The sequence below is a fragment of the Sus scrofa genome, chromosome 4 (genome assembly GCF_054392235.1).
Source record: "Sus scrofa isolate SSC_HxYL_T2T_F1_AM1 chromosome 4, Sscrofa_HxYL_maternal_Yorkshire_Landrace_v2.0, whole genome shotgun sequence".
Lineage (NCBI taxonomy): Eukaryota > Metazoa > Chordata > Mammalia > Artiodactyla > Suidae > Sus > Sus scrofa.
Window position 1 is genome coordinate 28,269,995 of NC_139386.1, and position 25,770 is coordinate 28,295,764.

At 36.1% G+C, this 25,770-nt stretch overlaps 1 protein-coding gene across 5 annotated transcripts in view; it reads left to right on the forward strand.

Annotated features, from left to right (window-relative positions):
• NUDCD1 (NudC domain containing 1) overlaps positions 1 to 25,770 on the forward strand; it is a 95,302-nt gene that overhangs the window by 21,845 nt on the left and 47,687 nt on the right. For 2 of the 5 annotated variants that reach the window (XM_021089014.2, XM_021089013.2), the window contains exons 3-6: positions 12,429 to 12,614; positions 14,403 to 14,583; positions 17,673 to 17,855; positions 21,903 to 22,107. In XM_021089014.2, the coding sequence (XP_020944673.2) occupies positions 12,429 to 12,614; positions 14,403 to 14,583; positions 17,673 to 17,855; positions 21,903 to 22,107 (755 nt within the window). Of the gene's footprint in view, positions 1 to 12,428; positions 12,615 to 14,402; positions 14,584 to 17,672; positions 17,856 to 21,902; positions 22,435 to 24,417; positions 24,701 to 25,770 lie in introns of those variants that run through there. The other 3 variants (XR_014843480.1, XM_085021861.1, XM_085021862.1) reach the window with 3 other exon arrangements.

Genomic DNA, 25,770 nt, shown 5'->3' on the forward strand with positions numbered 1-25,770 from the left:
CAGAATTACTTGGAGTAATTGGCTGAAACAAAATATTAATTTCAGGTTATGGTTCCCAAGATTCTGATTCAGTTTGTCAGGGTTGGTTGTGGTCTGGGAATCTGCATTTTATTGAACATCCAAATGATTTTGCTTGTGGTTTGGACAAAGTTTTAAGAAGCTTTATGATCAGCATCAATGGAAATCACATCCAAGAGATGTTTTTTCTTGCAGATGTTAACCTGGGCTAAACACTGTTGTAACCAAAAGTGAAGGCTAGATACCCCAAGAAAAAAATCCACAAGTTGCTTGACCTTTAGATTTTGTGAGGAGCCAGCAGGTGGCAGCAGTTCAACACACAGGTTTATAGAGGCATTATACTTCCCAGTCATTTTAACTTGTGGTTTACAATCCTTAATTTTAGAGAAACGTCAACTGGGCAGAAGTACACTTAAGAAATAGAAAATTCATTAGGAAAGCAAAAAAAAGTTTAAAATCTGTTTCTTTATTATTTTATTATGATAAGCAGGGCTTATTTTATTTTATTTATTTATTTTTTGTCTTTTTCCCTTTTCTTGGGCCGCTGCTATGGCATATGGAGGTTCCCACGATAGGAGTCTAATCAGAGCTGTAGCTGCTGGCCTATGCCAGAGCCACAGCAACGCTGGGTCCAAGCCACGTCTGTGACCTACACCACAACTCAGGGCAATGCTGGATCCTTAACCCACTGAGCAAGGCCAAGGATCGAACCCACAACCACATGGTTCCTAGTCGGATTTGTTAACCACTGAGCCACGACGGGAACTCCAGGCAAGGCTTATTTTAAAATAATGTGTTCTGTTTTATAATATTTACGGAATGAATTCTGCCCTAATTTATTTTTCTGTTTAATCTGAAAAATTCATTTGTTTCTGCTACTAAAGAAGAGCATCATCTTGTGGTGCCTCTTTAAATTGCATGTAAAGTAGGGAGTTACTGGATTCCATTTGAATCATACATTTGTGAGGCTGTGTCTTACAGTGACTGGTTATAACTACTTGTTAGTTTAGCTCAAGTGTATGCCAGTATGTTCCTTTCTAGATTTGAATCTCAGCTTATTTTCTATATTGAGTTTATTAATAGGGAGCCAGTGATTTATCTGGTTAAAGAAAATTGAGTAAGTTCTTGGAACTGTGTGTGTTTAATGCATTATTGAAAGTTTCACGGTACATAGAGACATTACTTGATCAAATTGCATTTAATTTAAAACAGCTTTCCTTAAAGCTTTAGCAAAAAAAAAATAGGTGGAATAAGGAAGGGTTTTTTTTCTTCCAATTAAAAGTTAATAATTATTAGTGATGAAAGCCTTTCTCCAGAAAAAGATCACTCTGTTTTAAAAGAGCAGTTTTTTAAATGTCAATATCTAATAATACTGGTAAATTGCATTTATTTAATTTAGCTTGACCACTGTATTTAAACTTCAGTAGCATATACTGTAAAAGAATTAGAAAAATGCTTCATTAGTTCAAAGCTTGTCTTTTTGTGGCTGTCACTAAGAGGTCCCAAAATATTTTGAGATGTTTTTCATAAATATCTACAGTTCATATATTAGTACTTTTTTAATTCAATGAATTTTATTATATATAGTTGTACAACCATCATCACAACCCAGTTTTACATTTCCATCCCAAACCCCCAGCCCATCCCTACCCCCACAACCTGTCTCCTATGGTAACCATAAGTTTTTCAAAGTCAGTAAGTCAGTTTCTGTTCTGCAAAGATGTTCATTGAATCCTTTTTTTTTTTTTTTTTTTTTTTTTTTGTCTTTTTGCTATTTCTTTGGGCTGCTCCCGCGGCATATGGAGGTTCCCAGGCTAGGGGTCGAATCACAGCTGTAGCCACTAGCCTACGCCAGAGCCACAGCAACGCAGGATCCGAGCCGTGTCTGCAACCTACACCACAGCTCACGGCAACGCCGGATCGTTAACCCACTGAGCAAGGGCAGGGACCGAACCCGCAACCTCATGGTTCCTAGTTGGATTCGTTAACCACTGCGCCATGACGGGAACTCCTGAATCCTTTTTTTATATTCCAATTATAAGCGATAGCATATGACGTTTGTTATTCACTGTCTAACTTTACTTACCATGATAATTTCATCCATGCTGCTGCAAATTATTTCATTCCTTTTTATGACTAAGTAATATTCCATTGTGTATATGTAGTACATCTTTATCCACTCCTCTGTTGATGAACATTTAGGTTGCTTCCATGACTTGGCTATTGTATATAATGCTGCAGTGAACATTGGAGTACATAAATCTTTTCAAGTCATGATTTTCTCTGGATAGATGCCCAGGAGTGGGACTGCTGGGTCAAATGGTAGTTCTATTTTTAGTTTTCTGAGGTCTCTCCATACTGTTTTCCATAGCGATTGCACCAATTTACATTCTCATCAACAGTGTAAGAGGGTTCCCTTTTCTCCACACCCTCTCCAGCATTTATTGTTGGTAGATTTTTTGATCATGCCCATTCTGGCTGGTGTAAGTTGGTGCCTCTTAGTAGTTTTGGTTTGCATTTTTCTAATAATAAGTGATATTGAACATCTTTTCATGTGTTTTTTGGCCATCTGCATGTCTTCTTTGGAAAATTGTCTGTTTAGATCTTCTGCCCATTTTTTGATGGGTTGTTTGTTTTTTTGGTATTGAGCTGCAGGAGGTGTTGATGTATTCTGGAGATTAATCCCTTGTCAGTCAATTCATTTGCAAAGGTTTTCTCCCATTCTGTGGGTTGTCCTTTCATTTTATTTAGGTTTTCCTTTGCTGTGCAGAAACTTTTAAATTTAATTAGGTCCCATTTGTTTATTTTTGTTTTTATTGTCATTACTCTAGGAGGTGGATCTGAGAAGATATTGCTCAGAACTGCTGAAAAGATGTGTTTGTGTCAGAGAGTGTTTGGCCTATGTTTTCCTCTAAGAGTTTTATAGTATCCAGTCTTATATTTAGGTCTTTAATCAACTTTGTATTTATTTTTGTGTATGATGTTAGGGAATGTTCTAATTTCATTCTTTTACATGTAGCTGTTCTGTTTTCCCAGCACCACTTATTGAAGGGGCTGTCTTTTCTCCATTGTATATGCTTGCCTCATTTGTCATAGATTAGTTGATTGTTGGTGTGTGGGTTTAACTCGGGGCTTTCTGTACTGTTCCACTGATCTATATTTGTTTTTGTGCAGTTAACATACTGTTTTGATGACTTTAGCTTTCTAGTATAGTCTGAAGTCAGGTAGCCTGCTTCCTTCAGCTTCATTTTTCTTTCTCAGGATGGCTTTGGCTATTCTGGGTCCTTTGTGCTTCCAAACAAACTTTAAAATATTTTGTTCTACTTCTGTGAAAAACATCCTTGGTAATTTGATAGGGATTGCATTAAATCTGTAGATTGCCTTGGGTAGTATGGTCATTTTGATAATATTGATTCTTCCAGTCCAAGAGCATGATATATCTTTCCATCTGTTTGTGTTGTCTTTGATTTCTTTCATTAACATCTTAAAGTTTTCAGAGTACATGTCTTTTGACTCCTTAAGCAGTTTTATTCCTAGTTATTTTATTCTTTTTGATGCAATGGTAAATGGGATTATCTCCCTAATTTCTCTTTCTGATCTTTCATTGTTAGTATATACAAATGCAGTTGATTTCTCTGTATTGATTTTATATCCTACAACTTTACCACATTCAATGATGAGCTCTAACAGTTTTCTGGTAGTGTCTTTAGGAGTTTCTAGGTATACTAGAAAACAGTGATAGTTTTACTTCTTCCTTTCCAATTTAGATTCCTCTTATTTCTTTTTCTTCTCCTATTGCCATAGCTAGGACTTCCAAAACTATGTTGAATACTAGTGGCGAGAGCAGACATCCTTATCTTGTTTCTGATTTTAGCAGGAATTCTTTTAGCTTTTCACCATTGAGAATGATGTTAGCTGTGGGATTGTCATATATGGTCTTTATTATGTTGAGGGAGGTTCTCTCTGTGCCCACTTTCTGGAGGGTTTTTATCAGAAATGGGTGTTGGATTTTGTCAAAATCTTTTCTGCATCTCTTGAGAGGATTGTATGGTTTTTCTTCTTCAATTTGTTGTTATCACACTGATGTATGTGGTGTATCACACTGATTTGTGGATATTGAAAAATCCTTGCATCCCTGGGATAAATCCCACTTGATCATGTTGTACCATCCTTTTAGTGTATTGCTGGATTCGGTTTGCTAGTTTTGTTGAGGATTTTTGTATCTATGTTCATCAGTGATTTTAGCCTGTAATTTTCCTTTTTTTTTTTTTTTGTGGTATTTTTGTCTGGTTTTGTTATCAGGGTGATAGAGGCCTCATAGAATGAGTTTGGAAGTATTCCTTCCTCTGCAATTTTTTGCAATATTTTCAGAAGCATAGGAGGTAACTCTTTTCTAAATTTTTGATAGAATTTGTCAGTCCAGCCATCTCTGGTCCTTGACTTTTGTTTGTTGTAATTTTTTTAATCACAGTTTCAATTTCAGTTCTTGTGATTGGCCCATTCATCTTTTCTATTTTTGCCTTGGTTTAGTCTTGAAAGATTGTGCTTTCCTTAGAATTTGTCCATTTCTTCTAGTTTGTGCATTTATTGGCATATAGTTGCTTGTAGTAATCTCTTATGATTCTTTCTATTTCTGTGTTGTCCATTGTAACTTCTCCTTTTTTATTTCTAATTTTATTGAGTCCTCTTTCTTTTTTTCTTGATGAGTCTGGCTAAGGCTTTATCAATTTTGTTGATCTTTTCAAAGAGCCAGCTTTTAGTTTCATTGATCTTTACTATGGTTTTCTTTGTTTCTATTTCATTTTTTTCTGCTCTAATTTTTATGATTTCTTTTCTTCTGTTAATGTTGGGTTTTGTCTGCTCTTCTCTCTCTTTAGGTGTAAAGTTTTAGGTGTAAAGTTGGGTTTTTTGAGGTTTTTCTTGTTTCCTGAGATAGGCTTGTATTGCTATAAGCTTCCCTCTTAGAACTGCTTTTGCTGCAACCCATAGGTTTTGGATTGTTGTGTGTTTGTTGTCATTTGCTTCTAGGTTTTGTTTTTTTGTTTCTTTTTGTTTTTTGGGTTTTTTTTTTTTTTTTTTTTTTTTTGGTCTTTGCTGGGGCCACACCTGAGGCATATGGAGGTTCCCATGCTAGGGGTCTGATCGGAGCTGTAGCTGCCAGCCTACACCAGAGCCACATCAATGCTGGATCCAAGCCTCGTCTGCAACCTACACCATATCTCACAGCAATGCCAGGTCCTTAACCCACTGAGCGAGGCCAGGGATCGAACCTTCAACCTCATGGTTCCTAGTTGAATTCGTTAACCACTGAGCCATGGCGGGAACTCCATGCTTCTAGGTATTTTTTAATTTCCTCTTTGATTTCTTCATTGATGCATTGGTTGTTTAGTCTCCACGTGTTTGTATTTTTTCACAGTTTTTCCTTGTTGTTGATTTCCACTTGTGTAGCATTGTGTCAGAAAAGATGTTTGATATGATTTCCATTTTCTTAAATTTACCAAGGCTTGATTTGTGTCCCAGAATGTGATCTATGCCAGAGAATGTTGCATGTGCACTTGAGAAGAATGTGTATTCTGCTGCTTTGGCATGGAGTGTTCTATAAAGTCCATCTGGTCTAATGCATCATGTAAGGCTCTTGTTCTTGTTGATTTTCTGACTGGATGATCTGTCCATTGCTGTAAGTGGGGTGTTAAAGTCCCCCACTATTACTGCGTTAATGTCAGTTTCTCCTTTTAAGGTTGTTAGCAGTTGCCTTATATATTGACCTGCTCCTATGTCAGGTGCAAATATATTTCCACTTTTTATGTGTTCTTAGATTGTCCTTTGATCATTATGTAATGTCCTTCTTTGTGTCTTAAAATATTCTTTATTTTAAGGTCTATTTTGTCTGAGTATTGCTACTCCAGCTTTCTTTTGACTTCTGTTTGCATGGAATATATTTTTCCATCCTCTCACTTTTAGTATGTATGTGTTCCTAGAACTGAAGTGGGTGTCTTGAAGACAGCATATATATGGTACTTGTTTTTGTATCCATTCAGGCAGTCTATGTCTTTTGGTTGGGGCATTTAGTCCATTTACATTTAAGGTAATTATTGATATGTATGTTCTTATTGCCATTTTATTAACTGTTTTAGGTTTTGTTGGTCTTTTTTCTTCCCTTCTTCTCCTGTTCTCTTGTGATTTGATGATTATCTTCAGTGTTGTATTTGGATTGCTTTTTCTTATTTGTGTGTGTATCTGTTGTTGATTTTGGGTTTGCAGTTACCTTGAGGTTTGATATTGGAGTTTATAGATACTCAAGATTGTCTTAAGTTGTTGGTCTCTTAATTGCAAATGCATTTCCAGTATCCTGCATTCGTACCATCTTCTTCTCATGATTTCTTGTTTTGGTAGCATATTTGTGTGTAGAATGACTTCCTGCCTTTACTATATGTATGCCTTTACTGATGAACCTTGTCATTTGTAATATTTTTGTTTCTAGTTGCAGCCTTTTCTTTTCCACTTAGAAAAGTTCCTTTAGTATTTGTTGTAAGGCTGGTTTAGTGTCGCTGAATTCTGTTAGCTTTTGCTTATCTGTGAAGCTTTTGATTTCTCCTTCAGATCTGAATGAGAGCCTTGCTGGGTAGAGTAATCTTGCTTGGAGGTTTTTTCCTTTCTTTACTTAAATATATCATGCCACTCCTTTCTGGCCTGCAGAGCTTCTGCTGAAAAACCTGCTGACAACCTTATCAGGGTTCCCTTGTATGTTACTTGTTTCTTTTCCCCAGCTGCTTTCAGTATTTTCTCTTTGACTTTAATCTTGATCAGTTTGATTAATATGTGTCTCAGGGTGTTCCTCCATGGGTTTATTTTATATAGTACTTGTGCTTCCTGGATTTGAATGAGTGATTCCTTTCCCTTGTTAAGGAAGTTTTTGCCTATTATCTCTTCAAATGTTTTCTTTAGCCCTTTCTCACTCTTCTTCTGCTGGCACCCCTGTAATATGGATATTGGTGTGTTTAACTGTCCCGGATTCTCTCAGACTGTCTTCATTTCTTTTCAATCATTTTTGTGTTTTCTGTTCCTTGTCAGTGATTTCTACTAGTCTATTTTCCACATTGCTTATTCTTTCTTCTGCCTCCTCCTTTATGCCATTGGTTGCTTCTAGTTAATTTTTTATTTCAGTTACTATATTTTGCATTTCTGTTTACTTAATCCTTAAATCTTCTACTTCTTTTGTTGACATTTGCTGTAATTTATCAGTCTTGGCATCCAGTTTATTTCCAAGATTTTGAATCATCTTTACTATCATTAGTCTAAATTCTTTTTCAAGGAGGTTGATAATCTCCAAATCACTTAGCTGTTTTTCTGGTATTTTTTCTTTCTCCCATATCTGAGTCATAATTCTCTGCCTTTTCATTTTTTATAGATTTTTGGAGTGGTCTCCTTTTTGCCAACAATAGGGTTGTAGCCTCTCTTGCTTCTGATATCTGCCCCCTTTTGTGGCTTGAAGTTGATACTGGGGCTTGCTGCAGGCTTCTTGATGGCAGGGACTGCTGCCTGCCACCTGGTAGGTAGAGCTGATTTTTATCCCTCTGGTGGGTGGAACTTTGTCTCTGGGTGTGATTAGATGCAGCTGTGTGCCTGGGGAGTCTTTAGGGAGACTTTTTGCTAATGGGTGGGGCTACTTGGTTTGTTGTTTGGCCTGGGGCTTCTCAGCCCAGATGGGTGGGGCCAGATTTTTCAAAAATGGTCACCTTTAGAAGAGCACACACTGATGATTATTCCTGAGACCTTTGCATCCAAAGTACTTTCCCTACAAAGAGTCAGTCACCCCCTGTTTTCCCAGGAGATCCTCCAAGAACTGCAGACAGGTCTGATCCGGATTACTTTAGAGTCTCTGCTTTGCTCTGGGACCCTTGCACATGAAAGCCTGTGTGCAGCTTTCAAGAGTGGAGTCTCCATTTCCCCCATTCCCTTGGAGCTCCTGTATGCAAGCCCCACTGGCCTTCAGTGCCAAATGTTCTGGGGGCTCCTTGTTCCAATGCCAGATCCCCAGAGGTGGAAACCTGATGTGGAGCTTGGAATTCTCACTCCCGTGGGTGAGCCTCTACAAATAGTTACTTTGCAGTTTGTGGGCCGCCCGCCTGGTATGTATGGCATTGTTTATATCCCATAATCACTCCTCTTACTGTCTCGATGTGGCTTCCTATTTGTCTTTTGGAGTAGGATGTCTTTGTTGATAGTTTGTCGTCTATCTTGTTGAAGGTTGTTCAGCAGTTGGTTGCTTTTATAGGAGACAGTGAGCTCTAGTCCTTCTACTCTGCCATCTTAATCCTGTCTATATTAGTACTTATTTACTGTTCATTTAAGAGTGTCATTTATATAAAAGATATGGACATTGAAATGTTTTTATTATGTTTTTTTGGCTCAGGAATCTAATTTAAAATACTGTTCATTAGCCCCAAAGAAAAATTGAGTATGATAATTCCATTCATACTGGGGTTTTTTTTGGGGGGATGAGGGTTAGTCCATAGTTGTATTGCATTCTGAGGTATCATTTGTTTCGAAAAACTTAAGAAGTGGTTTTGTCTTTTTTTGCCTTTTCTAGAGCCGCTCCCATGGCATATGGAGGTTCCCAGGCTAGGGGTCTAATCGGAGCTGTAGCCGCTGGCCTATGCCAAAGCCACAGCAACACAGGATCCGAGCCGAGTCTGTGACCTACACCACAGCTCATGGCAACGCCAGATCCTTAACCCACTGAGCAAGGCCAGGGATCAAACCCGCAACCTTGTGGTTCCTAGTCAGATGCGTTAACCACTGAGCCATGACAGGAACTCCGAGAAGTGGTTTTGTAGGAGAAAATGTCCCAATAAAAAGGTAGAAAGGAGAGACCCCAGCCATGATGACTAGGCAAAATCCAGCCAACTGCTCCAACCACCCTTCCCCACTGCACCTGCTTCTGTAAATTTGTTTCCGCATCTACTACCTTGCTTGACCTCACTCCGGTCTGACCAGCCAAGCATGGACCTGGAAGAGGTAGCCCATAAAAGCCTTGTGAAACCCCTCTTTGGGGCTCAGACTCTGGAGAGTGATCTCCTCTGAGCCCACCAGTGTAAACCTGAGTTCTCCAACTCTTGGAGTGCTCGCTTGGTTTCTCGTCAGGTAAAACAGCTGATACGCTGCAGCCACAGAGCTGCTGGAGCTGGTACACTAAAGCCATAAGGCTGTCGCTAGAGCTGGCACACTGCAGCCACAGGGCTGTCGCCAGAGCTGATAGGCTGCGGCACAGAGCTGCTGGGCAGCTGCTGTAACAGTTTCATCTCAAGAAAGTGTGGAATACAGGAAAGAAGAACTTTTGGAATGCAGTCAATGAGGATTTGAATATCAGTCCTGCCATTATCTAGCAGTGAAGTTCCAGGCAAATTGTGTAATTTTTTTGACAAAGGCTCTTTATCTTTTTTTTTTTTTTTGCACTTTTTAGAGCTGCACTCACGGCATATGGAGGTCCCCAGGCTAGGGGTCGAATTGGGGTACAGCTGCCAGCCTACACCACAGCCACAGCAACATCAGATCCAAGCTGTGTCTTGTGACCTACACCACAGCTCACAGCAACACCGGATACTTAACCCACTGAGCGAAGCCAGGGATTGAACCTGCAACCTCATGGTTCCTAGTCAGATTCATTTCTGCTGCACCATGACAGGAACTCCTCTTCAAGTTCTTAAAGTGAGATAATTTCAAGTTCATAGGGTTTGTAATCATTAAAGGAGATGGCAAAAAGTCAAAGCACTTATTTAATACAATACTTGTACATTGTAGTCATTCAATAAGTGCACCATTTATCAATGAAATTTTAATTCTTTTGCAGTTCAGCTGTGAAATGTTATCTCAGAATGACAGCTTCGAACATAGTTACATCAACTTTTTTTTGACTAGAAGGAGAAAATGATTGGCTGCGACCAGGACATTTTAGATGCCAATTACATAAAGCTTTATTATCAGGATACTATAAAACTGTCAGTGGAGGTTATTAAAAAATAATTTAGTACTCTAATTTGATTTACAAAAGAAAATATTTTATTGTGAACAGTCCATTTAAGATTAAAATGTTCTCTTTGAGAATTAGATTTGAAAAATCAGGAACTTTTAGGTTCTTTCACATAAACTATCATTTAACTTTGAAATACTATGTGTTTTTTGTATTTTAATTAATTTTGGCTTCATATTTATATTCTTGACTATCTTAATCATTCTGTCGGATATTGCCTCATTTATCTGATAATTAGATGTCTAGCATGTCAGTCGTGTGGAACCTTGTATTTAAAAGAAAAAGGTTTAAAAGCACCTGTGTAATTGAGTATGAAATGAAAAATAGTGGCTTCCTTAATAATGGTTCCCTAGATTAGCTGTAGTAAAGGGCATATAGTAAAGGAGACCGCTAGAAACTTTTACTTTGAAACAACTGTTTTAAGGAAGAAGTTCCATTTTATTTTATCTTATTCCTATCCTTTAAGTATGTATATCATACATAAATTATCGATGTTTAAAAAAAAAGTCAAGCAGTGTATTTGAGGCAATAATGGAATGTTCCCTGTTAACCCCATTTATCTCCCCATTTATCTCCCATTTATCTCATTCACAGTTTGATCATGCTTTCTTTTCTAACAGTAACCACTATTAACAGAATAGCATGTGTCGATAGCTTACTCTGTGTTGTCATGTCACAATGTTTTATTTATTTCAGCAAGTATGGATTCATACATAGAATACCTCTTTTTTTCCAGTTACTATCTTGGAGACCTTTTTATGTATTATAAATCTACTTCAGTATATTTAGAAGTTATTTGGTATACCAAAGTTTGTGTATTCCACCATTAACCATTCCTCTGCTAGTGTGCTCCAAGCAGAGATGCCAGGTACACATCTGTAGTCAAACACATTAGATTTATTACTGTTTGTAGCATAGGAGAATGCATACCATGGGGATCCATAGGGTGGTTCTTCTCAGTAAGAAGATGTTAGGAAAACTTATTGTAGGATTGGGCTTCAATTAAATGATTTTAGGAGATGATTTAACAAACTGGAGTTCTACTCTGGGTTGATACTGTCAGGAAAATAGATAATTCCATGATGGATGTCTTAATAAGTCTTATCTAGAAGGAGGGAAGAATACTGGACCAAGACTCTCAAACTATGATTAATCATATTGGCTTGGATTAGGGTCCTTTTTGTGGCTTTGACAATGTTCATGTTTTAATCTGTGTTCAGATATCTTTGCGGGGTGATGCTGTTTCTGTCTTGTTCTGTCATGGTGACACAGGTCACATAGTGGCTTTGGCTGATAATGAACATTGTGTTCACCAGGAGAACATAGCTGTTAGTGCCATTAGCTCAGGGCAAAAGCAAGGCTTAATTGACAAGGCTCTGGGATGTCAGGGCTGCTTTTGCATTACTATTGGTAAAAAAAAATAGGTTGTATCTTAGTTTTTATTGTCACAATTTTTCATTTTCATTGTTAAAATAAACATTCTTGTTATATGGATCTTTGTGTACATATGCAAGTATTCTTACCTAGTTGTGGAATTGTATTAAGGGTAAGTAAAGCATCATAAAATTTGATTTATAATCATTGCTGAAAATCCTGTAATTATTTCTGTTCACATCAACAAGGTACCTTAGCCAAGAATAGACATTAACAATCTAAGATGTTTTTTTCTGGCTAATGGGGGTATCTTTTTAAAAACAAACAAACAAACCATAGTTTTTCCAGTTTGTATTCTTCTCCTACTGAAAAATCTTTTATAATCATGTCTGTCTTGTTGAGTTTTAAGGGTACTTGATGTTATAGATGTTAGTCCTGTGTTATATTTGTGGCAAATATTTCTCTCTCTTGTCTCCTACATGTCTTTTATTTATGCATAGGAAGGCTTTCTTCACCCTGAGTTTATTAAAAAGTTATTAATCTTCTTAAAAAGTTATTTTGTTTTTCCCTTAAAACATTTAGATTATTAATCTATCTGGAATATGGAATGTTTATATTATATATAAATATATATGTAATAAATATATTTTTTAAATGTAAACCTACTATTGTAACTTAAATAGTAAGTTTATCAGAGTGTTCCCTACTTAGAAAAACGTGCTGTAACATACTCTGCCTCATGTGGTTCTGTCATGTGCAATCCGAGAGAAAGAGCAAGGCAGAAGATGTAAAGTCTTTTATGACCTAGTCTGAGAAGTCACATGTCGTCACTTCTACCACAATTATTTCTCAGAAGTGAGTAAGTGGACAACAGCTCATTCTCAAGGGCAGAGGAATTAGGCACCTGCTCTTGAAGAGGAGAGTAACTGCTACACTGCAGATATTTATTCTCTGTGTGTATGGGCAGGAGGAGGAAGGAATTTATAATGTTTGGCCTCTTTTTTAGGACACTGCCTTAGGAAAACCACGAGAGGTGTTTCGACTTCCTACAGATTTGACAGCATGCGACAATCGCCTTTGTGCATCCATCCATTTCACATCTTCTACCTGGGTTGCCTTGTCAGATGGAACTGGAAGATTGTATCTCATTGGAACAGGTGAACGAGGAAATAGTGCTTCTGAAAAATGGGAGGTGAGGTGTTTTTTTTTCCTTTCTTTAGACTTAGGCAAAGTCTGGAAAGTAAAATTAGACTTAATGATTTTGAAATAACACTTTTTAGGGATAGTTTACATGTTACTTCTTGATTTTTATAATATATAATGTTTTGGGTATCTTTTAAGTTAAGGATATACATATCTTCTAAGTTAATGTATATTATGCATTTATAACATAAATATATATACACATTTACAATATATAAATATATAATATATATAATATACATTATAAAATTCATATCTTTTACAACACTGATATGTTAGCCATTCCTGTTTTGATCTGGAGTCAATACAGTTGTCAAGAATTGCATTCGTTTTTCAGCAGGTACTCATTGAGTGCTTTAATATGTGTAAAGCAGTGCATTAAGCATTGACACTGCTGCCGCCTTCTTAAAGAGTTGGCCAGAAAATTACACTGGCATGTCTCTTCTCCTCTATCTTGTTAGATTTTTCTGGTATGTTTATAGGCCCATCATGCTTCTGCTGTGCCACTCTGCTAACTATCTTGTCTATTTAATCTGGTCAAATAGTAAGTTTATCAGAGTGTTCCCTACTTAGAAAAATACGCTATAACATAAATAACTGTAGTTATGTACCAGTCTCTAAGATGCCATTTTTACTTCGGTTTTTAAAAGCAATGTAAGACTTAAATATGAGGAGCAGATTAAGATTTTAATAGTGATAAGTATGGAATTAATTTCTCTATAGCCACAGTTTTTGAAAGTAGACAAGAATGACACTGAGTTGTGCTAGTAAGTATAATGTGATATTGCTACCATTTAAATCTCAGCAGATAGCCTTTACTTCTGACTAAGGAGATATGAATTTAATATTTTATGTCTTTTTAAGTATTTTTATCATACCAACAAATGCCTGCAAAGACTAGGCTTTAATTTAAGAAAAACCAAGAAGGCCTTAGTGGTTTACTTTTCTTATTTAGTTATACCAAATGCTATAGTACCAAATTGTAGTGTGTTCAAAAAACTAAAAAACAAAAAAAAAAAAAAACACAGTAAATTACCAGAACAACAACAACACAATTGGATGTTGTGACATTTTCTTCTCTGGCCTTCAGCCTCTGGTAATAACTTATTTCTGCCTGCCTGTTTCCCTCTGTCCCTCTCTCTCTCTTTCTCTCTCTCTTTCTCTCTCTCTTTCTTTCTTTCTTTCTTTCTTTCTTTCTTTCTCTCTCTCTCTCTTTCTTTCTTTCTCTCTTTCTTTATAAAAAGGCAATGTGGTATATAGCACTGCTACCTGAAACAGCTGGAATTTGGAAAATGATGGGCAGAATATTCCATATTCTCCAAATTTCCATAGACACACGCAAACACACATGAACGGTATTCAGAAACTAAAAGGAAGAAAGCAGAAGTAAATCAGATGTAAGACAGGGGAGAGATGGAATAATTAGTATTGACCTATTCATGTCCTCTGTACAGAGCACTCTTTTCACCTGACAGTTCTTTTCTAGAAGACTGCTTCTAGTTCCCTTTCTCTTTTAGATGCTGTTTGGATGCACTGTTGTTTTCTTTGTTTTTAAGCATGAAGTACTGATGAATTTTTGCTGTTAAACAAATAGATATTTTCTAAAAGTTCTTTAAGGAGTGTGATTTAAATTTGCAAGCTTTATTTAAGAGCTCTTTTTCATTTTTGTATCCTTGTAGTAAAATAGTATCCAAAATAGAATTCTGCATATTCCTTCTGTGCTATGTGCATTCAAGTAATACATTTTTGCGAGTGTCATCTTTTTTCTTTTTTGTAGATAATGTTTAATGAAGAGCTTGGGAATCCTTTTATCATAATTCACAGTATCTCATTGTTGAAAGATGAAGAACATTCAATAGCTACCCTTCTTCTTCGAATAGAGAAAGAGGAATTGGATATGAAAGGAAGTGGTTTCTATGTTTCCTTGGAGTGGATCACTATTAGTAAGAAAAGTAAAGGTAAACAAAAAAAATAACATAAAATTCTGATCTCTCCTTAGTGGTTGCCATAATTTAGTAGGTTTTGAAATACAAAGCTGTTCCTGTAATCCTGTTTGTTTCTTCTTAGGCATTGTGTTACTATTCTAGTATCTCCCACCCAGTATGAGTATTTATAGTAGGTATGGATTGTAAAAAATAATAATGATGTCCTTCCACAGTTAGACATGCCTTTCGTGTAAAAGGAGACAGTGTTACCTAATTTTGGAACAATTTAAAGTATATAGTTTTAATATGTACAAAAATATATGTTAATGTGTATATAATGTAATTTGTTCTTCTCAGTGTTGTAGTTTTATCTCTGGAGGAACACAGTAACTTAAAACTTTAGGTGCTAAAAAACTTTCTGTAAAGGGCTAGATGGTAACCATATGTTTTTTATCACAACTTCTCAACTATGATGTTGCAGTGCAAAAGTAGCCATTGACAATACGTAAATGAATGAGTATAGCTGTATTCCAATGTTTATTTAGGGACACTGATATTTGAATTTATATAATTTTTACACGTATTTAAATATTATTTTTTTGATGTTTTTGAAACATTAAAAAATATAATTCATTCTTTGGCCCACAGGTCATAGTTTGCAAATCTCTGCTTTAGAATAAAAGCTTTAATTTTTATTTTATTTTATTTTTTTCTTTAGGGCCGCACTGGCGGCATATGGAAGTTCCCAAGCTATGGGTTTGGAGCTCTAACTGCCAGTCTACACCACAGCCACAGCAATGCGGGATCCGAGCCACGTCTGGGACCACGTCTGGGAGCTCTCGGCAACTCCAGATCCTTAACCCACTGAGCAAGGCCAGAGATTGAACCTGCATCCTCATGGATACTAGTTGGGTTCATTATTGCTGAGCCACAATGGTAACTCCCTAATTTTTAATGAAGGTACATAACTCAACATCTTATAGGAGAAATTGTAATACAGGTTCCTCCTCCTCTTCTCTAAGACACTTGGTTCTGTGATAGCTTTAGCTCATTCCTATCCACAGTGCACAGTGACACAGCTCTAGCTCCATCACTTCCATTCCCTTCTTTTTTTTTTTTTTTTTTGCCTTTTCTAGGGCTGCTCCTGCGGCACATGGAAGTTCCTAGGCTGGGGTGTAATTGGAGCTGTTGCTGCCAAGCTATGCCAGAGCCATAGCAATGCCAGATCCGAGCTGAGTCTACTACCTACACCACTGCTCACACTGAGTAAGGCTAGGGATCGAACATGCAACCTCATAGTTCCTAGTTGGATTCGTTAACCACTGGACCACGACAGGAACTCCCCATTCCCTTCTTTTTCATTTCCCTAACACAGCTGAACAGTTAGGTTTAGGCTCACCTCTTTTTTCTCCCCAAATAATTTTAATCATTATTCTCATAGAAATATTCTTTCTGTGGTTCACTTTAAAATTTTTTCTTAGTATCGAAGTTCCTTTGTTCCCCATATTGCTAATATTATTATGTAACTTTTTATTTTCTAATAAACATAACAGGAATGTTTCATTTCTAAATTGTGTTGAATAGAACATTTGATAAATTATATTTTGTGGTCTAGTAAGTTTCAAAATGTGTGCATACAATATCCCCTTTTCACATTAAGCATATTAAAGTTTCTAAAAATTTTGAGTAAAAAAGAAAATTTAATTTTGATCCAGCATTTCCTAACTTATTTAGCCATAGAATTCACTTGAGACCTACTGTTCTCTGTCCCATACGTTGAGAAAACCCACCCTATAAAATATATAGTGTCTAAGTTTGAATCTCTAGAGGGAGGTAAAACTCTTTGCCTTGCATATACCTGTGGAGGAAAAATAGGAGTTTTTAGTTCATTCATGAAATGAAAAGTCTACTCTTAAATATGTATGAAGTAATGTGTGAATGTAGGTGAGGATTTGAAGTAAAAAACAATGCCAGATGTTTTGGAATAGACTGTATTATGTATAACTCGTAGGACATTGAGTTATGATTTTGGCTACTCGGTGTGAAGCTTACAGGTACTACCCACAGTAATACAGTAACAATGTAAGTAAAGGTATAGACTCAACTGAATGGGTACTTTTTAAAGCAAAAATAGAACTTTTTTTCATAGGAGAATAAATTTTAATTTATCAGAAACTTTCAAGATACAGTCAATTGTTCATGTCTTAAAAACTAATCAAATAATTATTTAAATTTGATTAGAGTAGGCAGATAGGTCTGTATCTGGATGTGTGTAAAAATAATTTCTACCATAAACTTATTTCTAGAAAACTCCTTATCAGTAGTTAGAACAAGCAGAAAAATAGCTCACACTACACTTTTTCTGTTAATCATCCATTTGTGGCTCTTCTCAGAAGATAACTATCATATACTGGCTGAGAAAGTAGACAGGCTGTAGTCAAGGAACATGTAGATTTTTCAGAGGTTGGTACTTCAGGTAGGCAAGTCACTTTTAGGATTTAGAGCACTGCTGTCCAATAGAAAATTTTCCAGAATTGACATGTTTATATGTGAGTCACTCAGTGTGATAGCAACTAACCATGTGTGGCTTTTGAGCACTTGAAGTGTAGTGTAGCTAGTGTGACTAAGGAATTGAATTTCAAGTTTTACTGAATTTGAATTCGATGGTTATTTGTGGCCAGTGGCTGGCACATTGGACACTACAATCTACAACAAATTTCATCAGACCCCGCATTTTAAAATAAGCATTTATTTACCGAATATTAGTTGGTAAATTTTTTTAAAATTTTCATGGCTGCACCCATGGAATATGAAAGTTCCTGGATCAGGGATTGAATCCAAGCTGCAGCTGCAACCAGTGTTGCAATTACAGCAGTGTTGGGTCCTTTAACCCACTGCATCAGACCTATGCCTCTGCAGTGACTTAACCCACTGCTCCACAGCAGGAACTCCTAGGGTGTAAATTGTTTTTATCCCTATAAAAAAGGTACCTAGTCATGTGCTTTTTAATAGTACATTTAAAATATTTAAATTAGAATTAATATACAAATATTTTCAAATGTTTTTATAATATAGTTTTTCATTTGTGATTTTTTGTTCTATGATTCTTTATTTTCTTACAGATAATAAAAAATATGAAATTACTAAGCGTGATATTCTGCGTGGAAAATCAGTGCCTCATTATGCTGCTTTTGAGCCTGATGGGAATGGTCTAATGATTGTCTCCTACAAGTCCTTCACATTTGTTCAGCTTGATCAGGATCTTGAAGAAAGTCAGGATGAAAACATGTCAGAGAAAATCAAAGGTAATTTTACTTTTAATCTTCATAGAGCCTTATCTATATTCATATATGTATCTCATTCGTCCTCTTGGCTAGATTTTGAGTTTTACCAAGTCAAGCTAGATGCTTAATTTTTCTTTATTTTCCTTAATATCTCCCAGAATATTTCTTTATAATGTATACCACCTAAATAGTGTGAACTTGGATAATTTAATCTTTTGTAATTACCAAAAATGTTTTGGTAATTTACATTAGCTTACATGATTAAATATTTAATAAGTACTTATTGAATGAGTAAACAAATACTAGTGTCTATTTGTCATTGGTGTTTGAAAAGCCAGCATGTTAGTATTAAAGATATTAACTTAAAAAAATAGCTAGCCTCTGTTCATCACAAGTATGCTAATTTTATGTTCTTACCTTTCATACTAAACTGAAAGTTCCTTGGGAGTAGAATCCCTGAGTTCTCTCAGTGTTGAGTGAATGAATGAATGAATGAAGATGTTTTAGAATGAAAAGAGTAAAAAAGTCTTTCAGAAGAAAATTATATTTGTATACAAAGAATACATATTCTTTAAAAAATATTCAAGAGAACACATCTTTGTAATCATTACTGTTCATATTTCTGATGTTTATAGCCAGAGAATAATATATTTTACCTAACAAGAATTTTCACAATATTTAACAATTATACATATCACTGTTTTTTATTTTTTAATTAAAGTATAGGTGATTACAATGTGTATTTTTTTTTTAATTTTTTCCATTATAGCTGGTTTACAGTGTTCTGTCCATTTTCTACTGCACAGCAAGGTGACCCAGCCATGCATACATGTATATATTCTTTTTTGTGACATTATCATGCTCCATCCCAAGTGACCAGACATAGTTCCCAGGATGATTACAGTGTTGTGCCAATTTCTGCCGTATAGGAGAGTGACCCAGTCATACATATATACACATTCTTTTTCTTATGGTGCTTTCCATCATGGTCTATCCCTAGAGATCAGTTATAGTTCCCAGTGCTATACAGTAGGACCTCATTGGCTTATCCATTCTTTTTTTTTTTTTTTTTTAATTTTATTTTATTTTTGCTTTTTAGGGCTGCACCCATGGCATATGGAGGTTCCCAGGCTAGGGGTCTAATTGGAGCTACAGCTGCCGGCCTACACCACAGCCACAGCAATGCCAGATCTGAGCTGTGTCTGCGACTTACATTACATCTCACAGCAATACCAGACCCTTAACCTACTGAGTGAGGCCAGGGATCAAACCCACAATCACATGGTTCCTAGTCAGATTCGTTTCCTCTGCACCACGACAGGAACTCTGGTTTATCCATTCTAAATATAATAGTTTGCATCTACTAACCCTAAATTCCCAGTCCATTCCACTCCCTCCTGCCTCCCCCTTGGCAACCACAAGTCTGTTCTCTATGTCTGGGAGTCCATTTCTGTTTTGTAGATGGGTTCATTTGTGCCATATTTTTGATTTCATGTATAAGTGATATATGTTATTTGTCTCTTTCTTTTTTATTACTTGAACAATTTAATTATTTAAAAATAATAATTACTTTCCACTTTTTATATAGCTTTTTAAAAAATGAATCCTTTGAAAAGTATTCGAAAATACTAATGTAATAAATATTTGAAAAATATTTTCTCCAGGTTTATAAGTATGTACACCTCTGAATATAAGAGTTGAGCTTGATGGCCTTTTATTTAGCCTCTTCCCTTTTTTTTTGGGCCACACCCATAGCATAGAGAAGTTTCCAGGCCAGGGATTGACCCATGCCACAGGAGTGACAATGTCTGGTCCTTTAACTGCTATGCCACCAGAGAACGCTCTGTTTAGCTTCTCAATAGCTTGGTTTCCTCACATGTAATGTGATTTGTAAGATCCCTTTCTGAGTAAATTGTACCATCCTGTTTTAATTATAAAGTTAAATTGTCCTAGAGCTTAGCCAGAGTAGCAGTTCCTATCTCTAGACTACGTGCCCTTTAAGTACTCCTTTGGTGAGCAGTTGTGGAGAAATAAAAGAGTGTCTTAATCCTTGGAACCGATCTACCTAGAAGCTAGGACCATGTGCTCCCAGTACAGGTTTGGAGTTGATAGTTGGGACACATCATGTGTTTAAGTCACCAACCACTAGTCAGGTGTTTCTCTTGTTGGCATCTTATATTTTGAGTTCTTCCTGAATTCATTCTTCCCCTTTAATGTAAACCCTAGGTCCCTTCCATTTTTCTGTTTTCCTTTTAATTAATAGCCTAGTGTCTTGAACTGACTTTCTTCTGGAAGTTTCTTCTGTATTTATTTTATCATTAGGACTTCCACAGTAAGAAAAGTGTTATAGTTTTAAAAATTTTGGATACTTGGTTATTTATAGTATGTTCTTTTGAGTACTCTTCTGAGTATATAGTTGTATTTACTGTAATCTTCAAGAAGTCTGATAGCATCTGTTGCCTATTTGGTATTGTCATGACATTGTGAATGATGTTTTCTTTTGAGGATCTAACCAGAGATATGGGAAGGTACTGAAAGCAACCAGCAATGGAAAAAAAAATCATTTAGGTGTTTGTATAGTGTTGGTGCTGAGAGGATTAAAAAAATTCTGGCTTTCCCTTTAGTCTGTGTAGTCTTCATTTATACTAAAAGCTCATATGATTTTACAAACTCCTCTTACCCGCATATCTGGCAGAAATTAGCTGTTGAGTGATTATTTTGTAGAAACTGCCTTGCTAACATTTGTGGGAGACAAAAGATGAGTAAAACAAATTATTTACTTCAGAGAGCTAATAGCATCAGTCTTTTAAGCTGTATTTCAAGCCTTCTCATTGTTTATATTAAATGCACTTCTAAAGGGAAAAGATAGAGGATCTAAGAGACTATACTTAAAGGAATGTGATGCAAATTAGAAATTACCCCAAAGTAATGATTTTATTCTAAAAATTAATACATGTTTTATATTTATTTCTAATATTGTTAAAAGAAAGTTTTTAACATCAGATAAAAGTGACCCTTCCAGAAGATACACCATACTTATGCTGTATCTTTGAGTATATCAAGTACCCTCCGAGGCATTTACATAAAACCACACAAAAGTAAAAGTCTAGTAACAACCCACATTTAGTGAGAGTTTTAATATATTTAGATATGAGAAATGATATTAAATGTTTCATATGCATTAATTCATTTAAATGTCAACAGTCATACCTAAGAGGTGTGTAATATTGTTATCCTGTTTACAGATTAGGAAAATGAAAATTAGAGATACAGTTATATGTCACAGTTATTAAATGATTGAACCAGGGTTCAGACCCAAGACTAGCCAGCTCTGGAGCACTAGTTCATAACAGCAATGTTACATTCTCTTTGGATGAACAGGTGGACAGATTAATGTTCATGGTGCCCTTAAGCAAGTATTCATTTTGCATTTAAGCCTTGTTTTCTTACTTCCAGGATATTAGTATGATGGGATTGAAGGTATTTCTTTAGTAGATAGCTTTTTAGGAGACAGGCCAAGGAGATAGAGAAGGAAGTGAAGGGAGTATTCTCTTATTGGGAACTTAGACCAAATATACTGACAGCCTGGAATTTGCTATGAAATTGCTTTCATGTTGTGAGGTAGAATAACCAGTACCTGTGTAAGGAAAATATGCCCCAGCATTGGCAAATCAAGGCTGTGTGACAAGTTTATGACATATGGTATGCTTTTGAACTAGGGACCCACTGTGTGTGTGTGTGTGTGTTGTGTGTGTGTGTGTGTAAGAGAAGGGAGAAGGAGGGAAGTCAGGATACCAGGAGACAGGGAGAGAAGGAATGGGGATTAAAGGGTTGCTATGATTTGCACATTATGATTGTGTATCTCCTGAAGCATTATGTAAGCTTGAAACCGCAAAATGTCAGGTGAAATTGCTACAACTCTGAGTAAAAATTCCCCAGAGAGGTCTGTGTTTATTCATAATTACTTTTTTGTAAGAAGATGACCAGAAAATAGACTAAGTTGGTTGCTCTTTTGTTTTTCTAGTCTCTGATTTTTTATCACACATTGCATTTTTCTTTTCCCAATAGCACCTCTGTATTACTGGCAACAAACTGAAGATGATTTGACAGTAACAATACAGCTTCCAGAAGATAGTACCAAGGAAGATATTCAAGTACAGTTTTTGCCTGATCATGTCAACATTGTGCTGAAGGGTCAGAGATTTTTAGAAGGAAATCTGTATTCATCTATTGATCATGAAAGCAGTACATGGATAATTAAAGAGAATAACAGGTATTTTTATAGTTTTCTTTCTTTCTTTTTTTCTTTTTTAGGGCTGTACCCACGGCATGTGGAGTTTCCCAGGCTAGGAGTCGAATTGGAGCTGCAGCTGCCAGCCTTCGTCACAGGCACAGCCATGCTAGATCCCAGCCACGTCTGTGACCTACACCACAGCTCACGGCAACACTGGATCCTTAACCCACTAAGTGAGGCCAGGGATCGTAGCTGCATCCTCATGGTTACTATCAGATTCATTTCCACTGAGCCATGACAGGAACTCCTATAGTTTTATTTCTACTTAAAGTTTTATTTTTTTATTTTATTTTTACTCTTTCTACAGTGGTTATGTCATACGGGATTACTACAATAGGTCTATCCATATTTCTGATTATTTTTCTTCAGATAAATTAAAAATGGAATTACTATGTCAGCACAACTGTAGTTAAGGCTAAAGATACTAGTATAGTTATTGTTTGCATTATATCATAGTACTTTTCATTCCCAGCTCTGGATACAACAATAAAAATAACAGTAACAGTAATAATAATAAATGGATTAAAATGGTTATTTATTTAAATGTGCACTTTTTAAACTTTGTGATAGAAATATTTTTTTTTCTATTAACTTTAATGCACTAACTAGGTAATACAGTGCTATGCTTGAAGATTTAAGATCTTTAAAAGAGTACACAGCTAGAAATCTCCCTCCATCCCAGGCCCTCCAGTCACCCATTCCCTCACTCCTCATAACCACTGTTAATAGTTTCCTTCCAGAAGTGTTTTATGCATATTCAAGTAGCACATATACTTTTTCCTCTTTTAGCAATACAATTTTTTAACACATACCATACACAGTTGAACAGCTTGCTTTTGTTGACTTTCAACAATAAATTTTGGCTTTCTTTCCTTAAGGAATACCAGACTTTTTTAATCTTCTTTTATACTTTGATAATATTTTCCTTTATCAATTGTGTCATTTTTTAAAATTGGTCCTCTATTGCTGATCATTTAGATTATTTTTATTTTTTAATTTTTAATTTTTTTCTTTTGTTAGGGCCACACACACGGGATATGGAAATTCCCAGGCTAGAGGTCAAATCAGAGCTGTAGCCTAGGCTGCAACCACAGCAGTGCCAGATCAGAGCCTCATTTAACTAAATCACAGCTCACGGCAAGGCCAGATCCTTAACCCACTTGAGCGAGGCCAGGGATTGAACCCACATCCTCATGGATACTAGTCGGGTTCTTTACTGCTGAGCCATTATGGGAACTTATAGATGATTTTTATCTTTTGCTACACTGAGTAACTTTTCTGTACATATGTATTATTATATTCATTTATGTTTAAATTATAAATATATGCATTTATGCATATAATTTATATATAATTTCACATATGTAGGAATATATATATATGAGGGATAAATACAGGTAGAATAATCAATATTTCTTTGAAAACTGCAAAAAATAAATATTTTTCTTATGAAAATTAGCCATTTCACTTCTTTTGTGTATTGTGTGTTCGTGACGCCAAAAATATGAAAGGGGATATCTTTTCTTCTAAAGACATGATTAAAGGAGTTCCCGTCGTGGCTCAGTGGTTAATGAATCCGACTAGGAACCATGAGGTTGCGGCTCGATCCCTGGCCTTGCTCAGTGGGTTAAGGATCTGGCATTGCCGTGAGCTGTGGTGTAGGTCGCAGATGCGGCTTGGATCTGGCGTTGTTGTGGCTCTGGCATAGGTCGGCAGCTACAGCTCCAATTCGACACCTAGCCTGGGAACCTCTATCTGCCACAGGAGCGGCCCTAGAAAAGTCAAAAAGAAAATAAATATAGACAGACAGACAGACAGACATGATTAAAGTAACAGGCAAGCCATGAACTTAGAAAAATATATTCCCAGTACTCATATCAAACAATAGACTTATATTCTCAATATATAATAAAATCCTATTACAAATTCATAATAAAAAGATAACCCAGTTTTAAAAGGTCAACTGATTTGAATAGATGCATGTCACAATTGAAGATATGAATGGCTAGTAAACACATGAAGAAATAATCATTATTAATCATTAGGGAAATGCAAATTAAAACCATAACGAAATGCCAGGTATGGCTGAAACTAAAAGGATTGACAGTATCAAATGTTGGTTAGGATGTGGAGCACCAGCAGCTTGTACATTTCTGGTGGGAGTCAAAAATGATATAATCGGAGTTCCCATCGTAGCGCAGTGGTTAACGAATCCGACTAGGAACCATAAGGTTGCGGGTTCGGTCCCTGGCCTCGCTCAGTGGGTTAAGGATCCGGCGTTGCCATGAGCTGTGGTGTAGGTCACAGACTCGGCTCGGATCCCGCATTGCAGTGGCTCTGGCGTAGGCCAGAGGCTACAGCTCCGATTCGACCCCTAGCCTGGGAACCTCCATATACCGAGGGAGCGGTCCAAAGAAATGGCAAAAAGACAAAAAAAAAAAATGATATAATCATTTTGGTAAACTGTTCAGCAGAAAGTTAAGTTAAAAATGTACCAACTTTGCTACCCAGAAATTCTGCTCCTGGATGTTTACCCCAAAGAAAGGAAAACATATGTTAAAAAAAAATAAAACAACACCAAAAATAGTCATAGGAGTATATTCATGGCAACTTTATTGCTACAAGTCAAACACCAGAAACAACTCAGAGGTCTATGAAAAGGTGAACGAATCACCACATGTGAGGATAGTGACGGTAATGATGGTGAAGTCGTACAGTAAGTAGGATGCTAACCTGGAGTAAATCCAGTGAACTGCTGATAACTACAACATGAATGAATCTCAAAAGTATGTGGAGTGAAAGAAGCCAGAGACAAAAAGAGTTCTAGAACTGGCAGAACTAATCTATGGTGGTAGAAATCAGAACCATGGTTACCTCAAGGGTGCAGGGTGATTGACTAGAAAAAGGCACAAGGGAACTTTCTGGATCTGTCAGTATCTTCATGGAGTTCTACAAGTGTATACATTTGTCAAACAGTGAATTGTACATTTAATATCCGTGGACTTCATCTATAAATTACACCTCAATGAAAAAAATATGTAAAATAGGTAAAAAAAGGTTGTGTCATGTAAAACCATAATCCTCTGCCCCAACTCCATTCCTCTTTATAAATCTGTTTCAGATACTTTATTCCCTAATCATTTGGATTAATAAAATTAGTCCCTAAGAAATACATCTATTTCAAAAAACATTTAAGCTTTAAATTAAGCAGATACTCTGAATTCATCTTATTAATGGAGAAACTTGGTGACTTTTTAATATATTATTTTAAAAACTCAGAATCTAAAAGGGTCTTCTAAAAATTTTTATAATTCCAGATAATCTATTTAAACATATTTTACTAGTGTATGTGAGATCTGAGGATAGCATTCATAAATTGTCAGATCAGTCAGAACATACTGTTATAAATCATCAAGCGGTAACCCAGCCAAGCTTTAGAAAAGTTGGACCTTATGCAAGTATTTTCAGCATTTAACACATGAACATAAACCAGTATTGTTTTTCCATTAAATTTGAGGTGCTTGGTTACTATTTTATGTTACAAGAGAAAATTACAATAATATGTAGGTGGTATCATTGGTTTAAAAATGCATGGTTTTTTGCACTTGATTGTATTATTTATCTAATTTCAAGTACTTAATG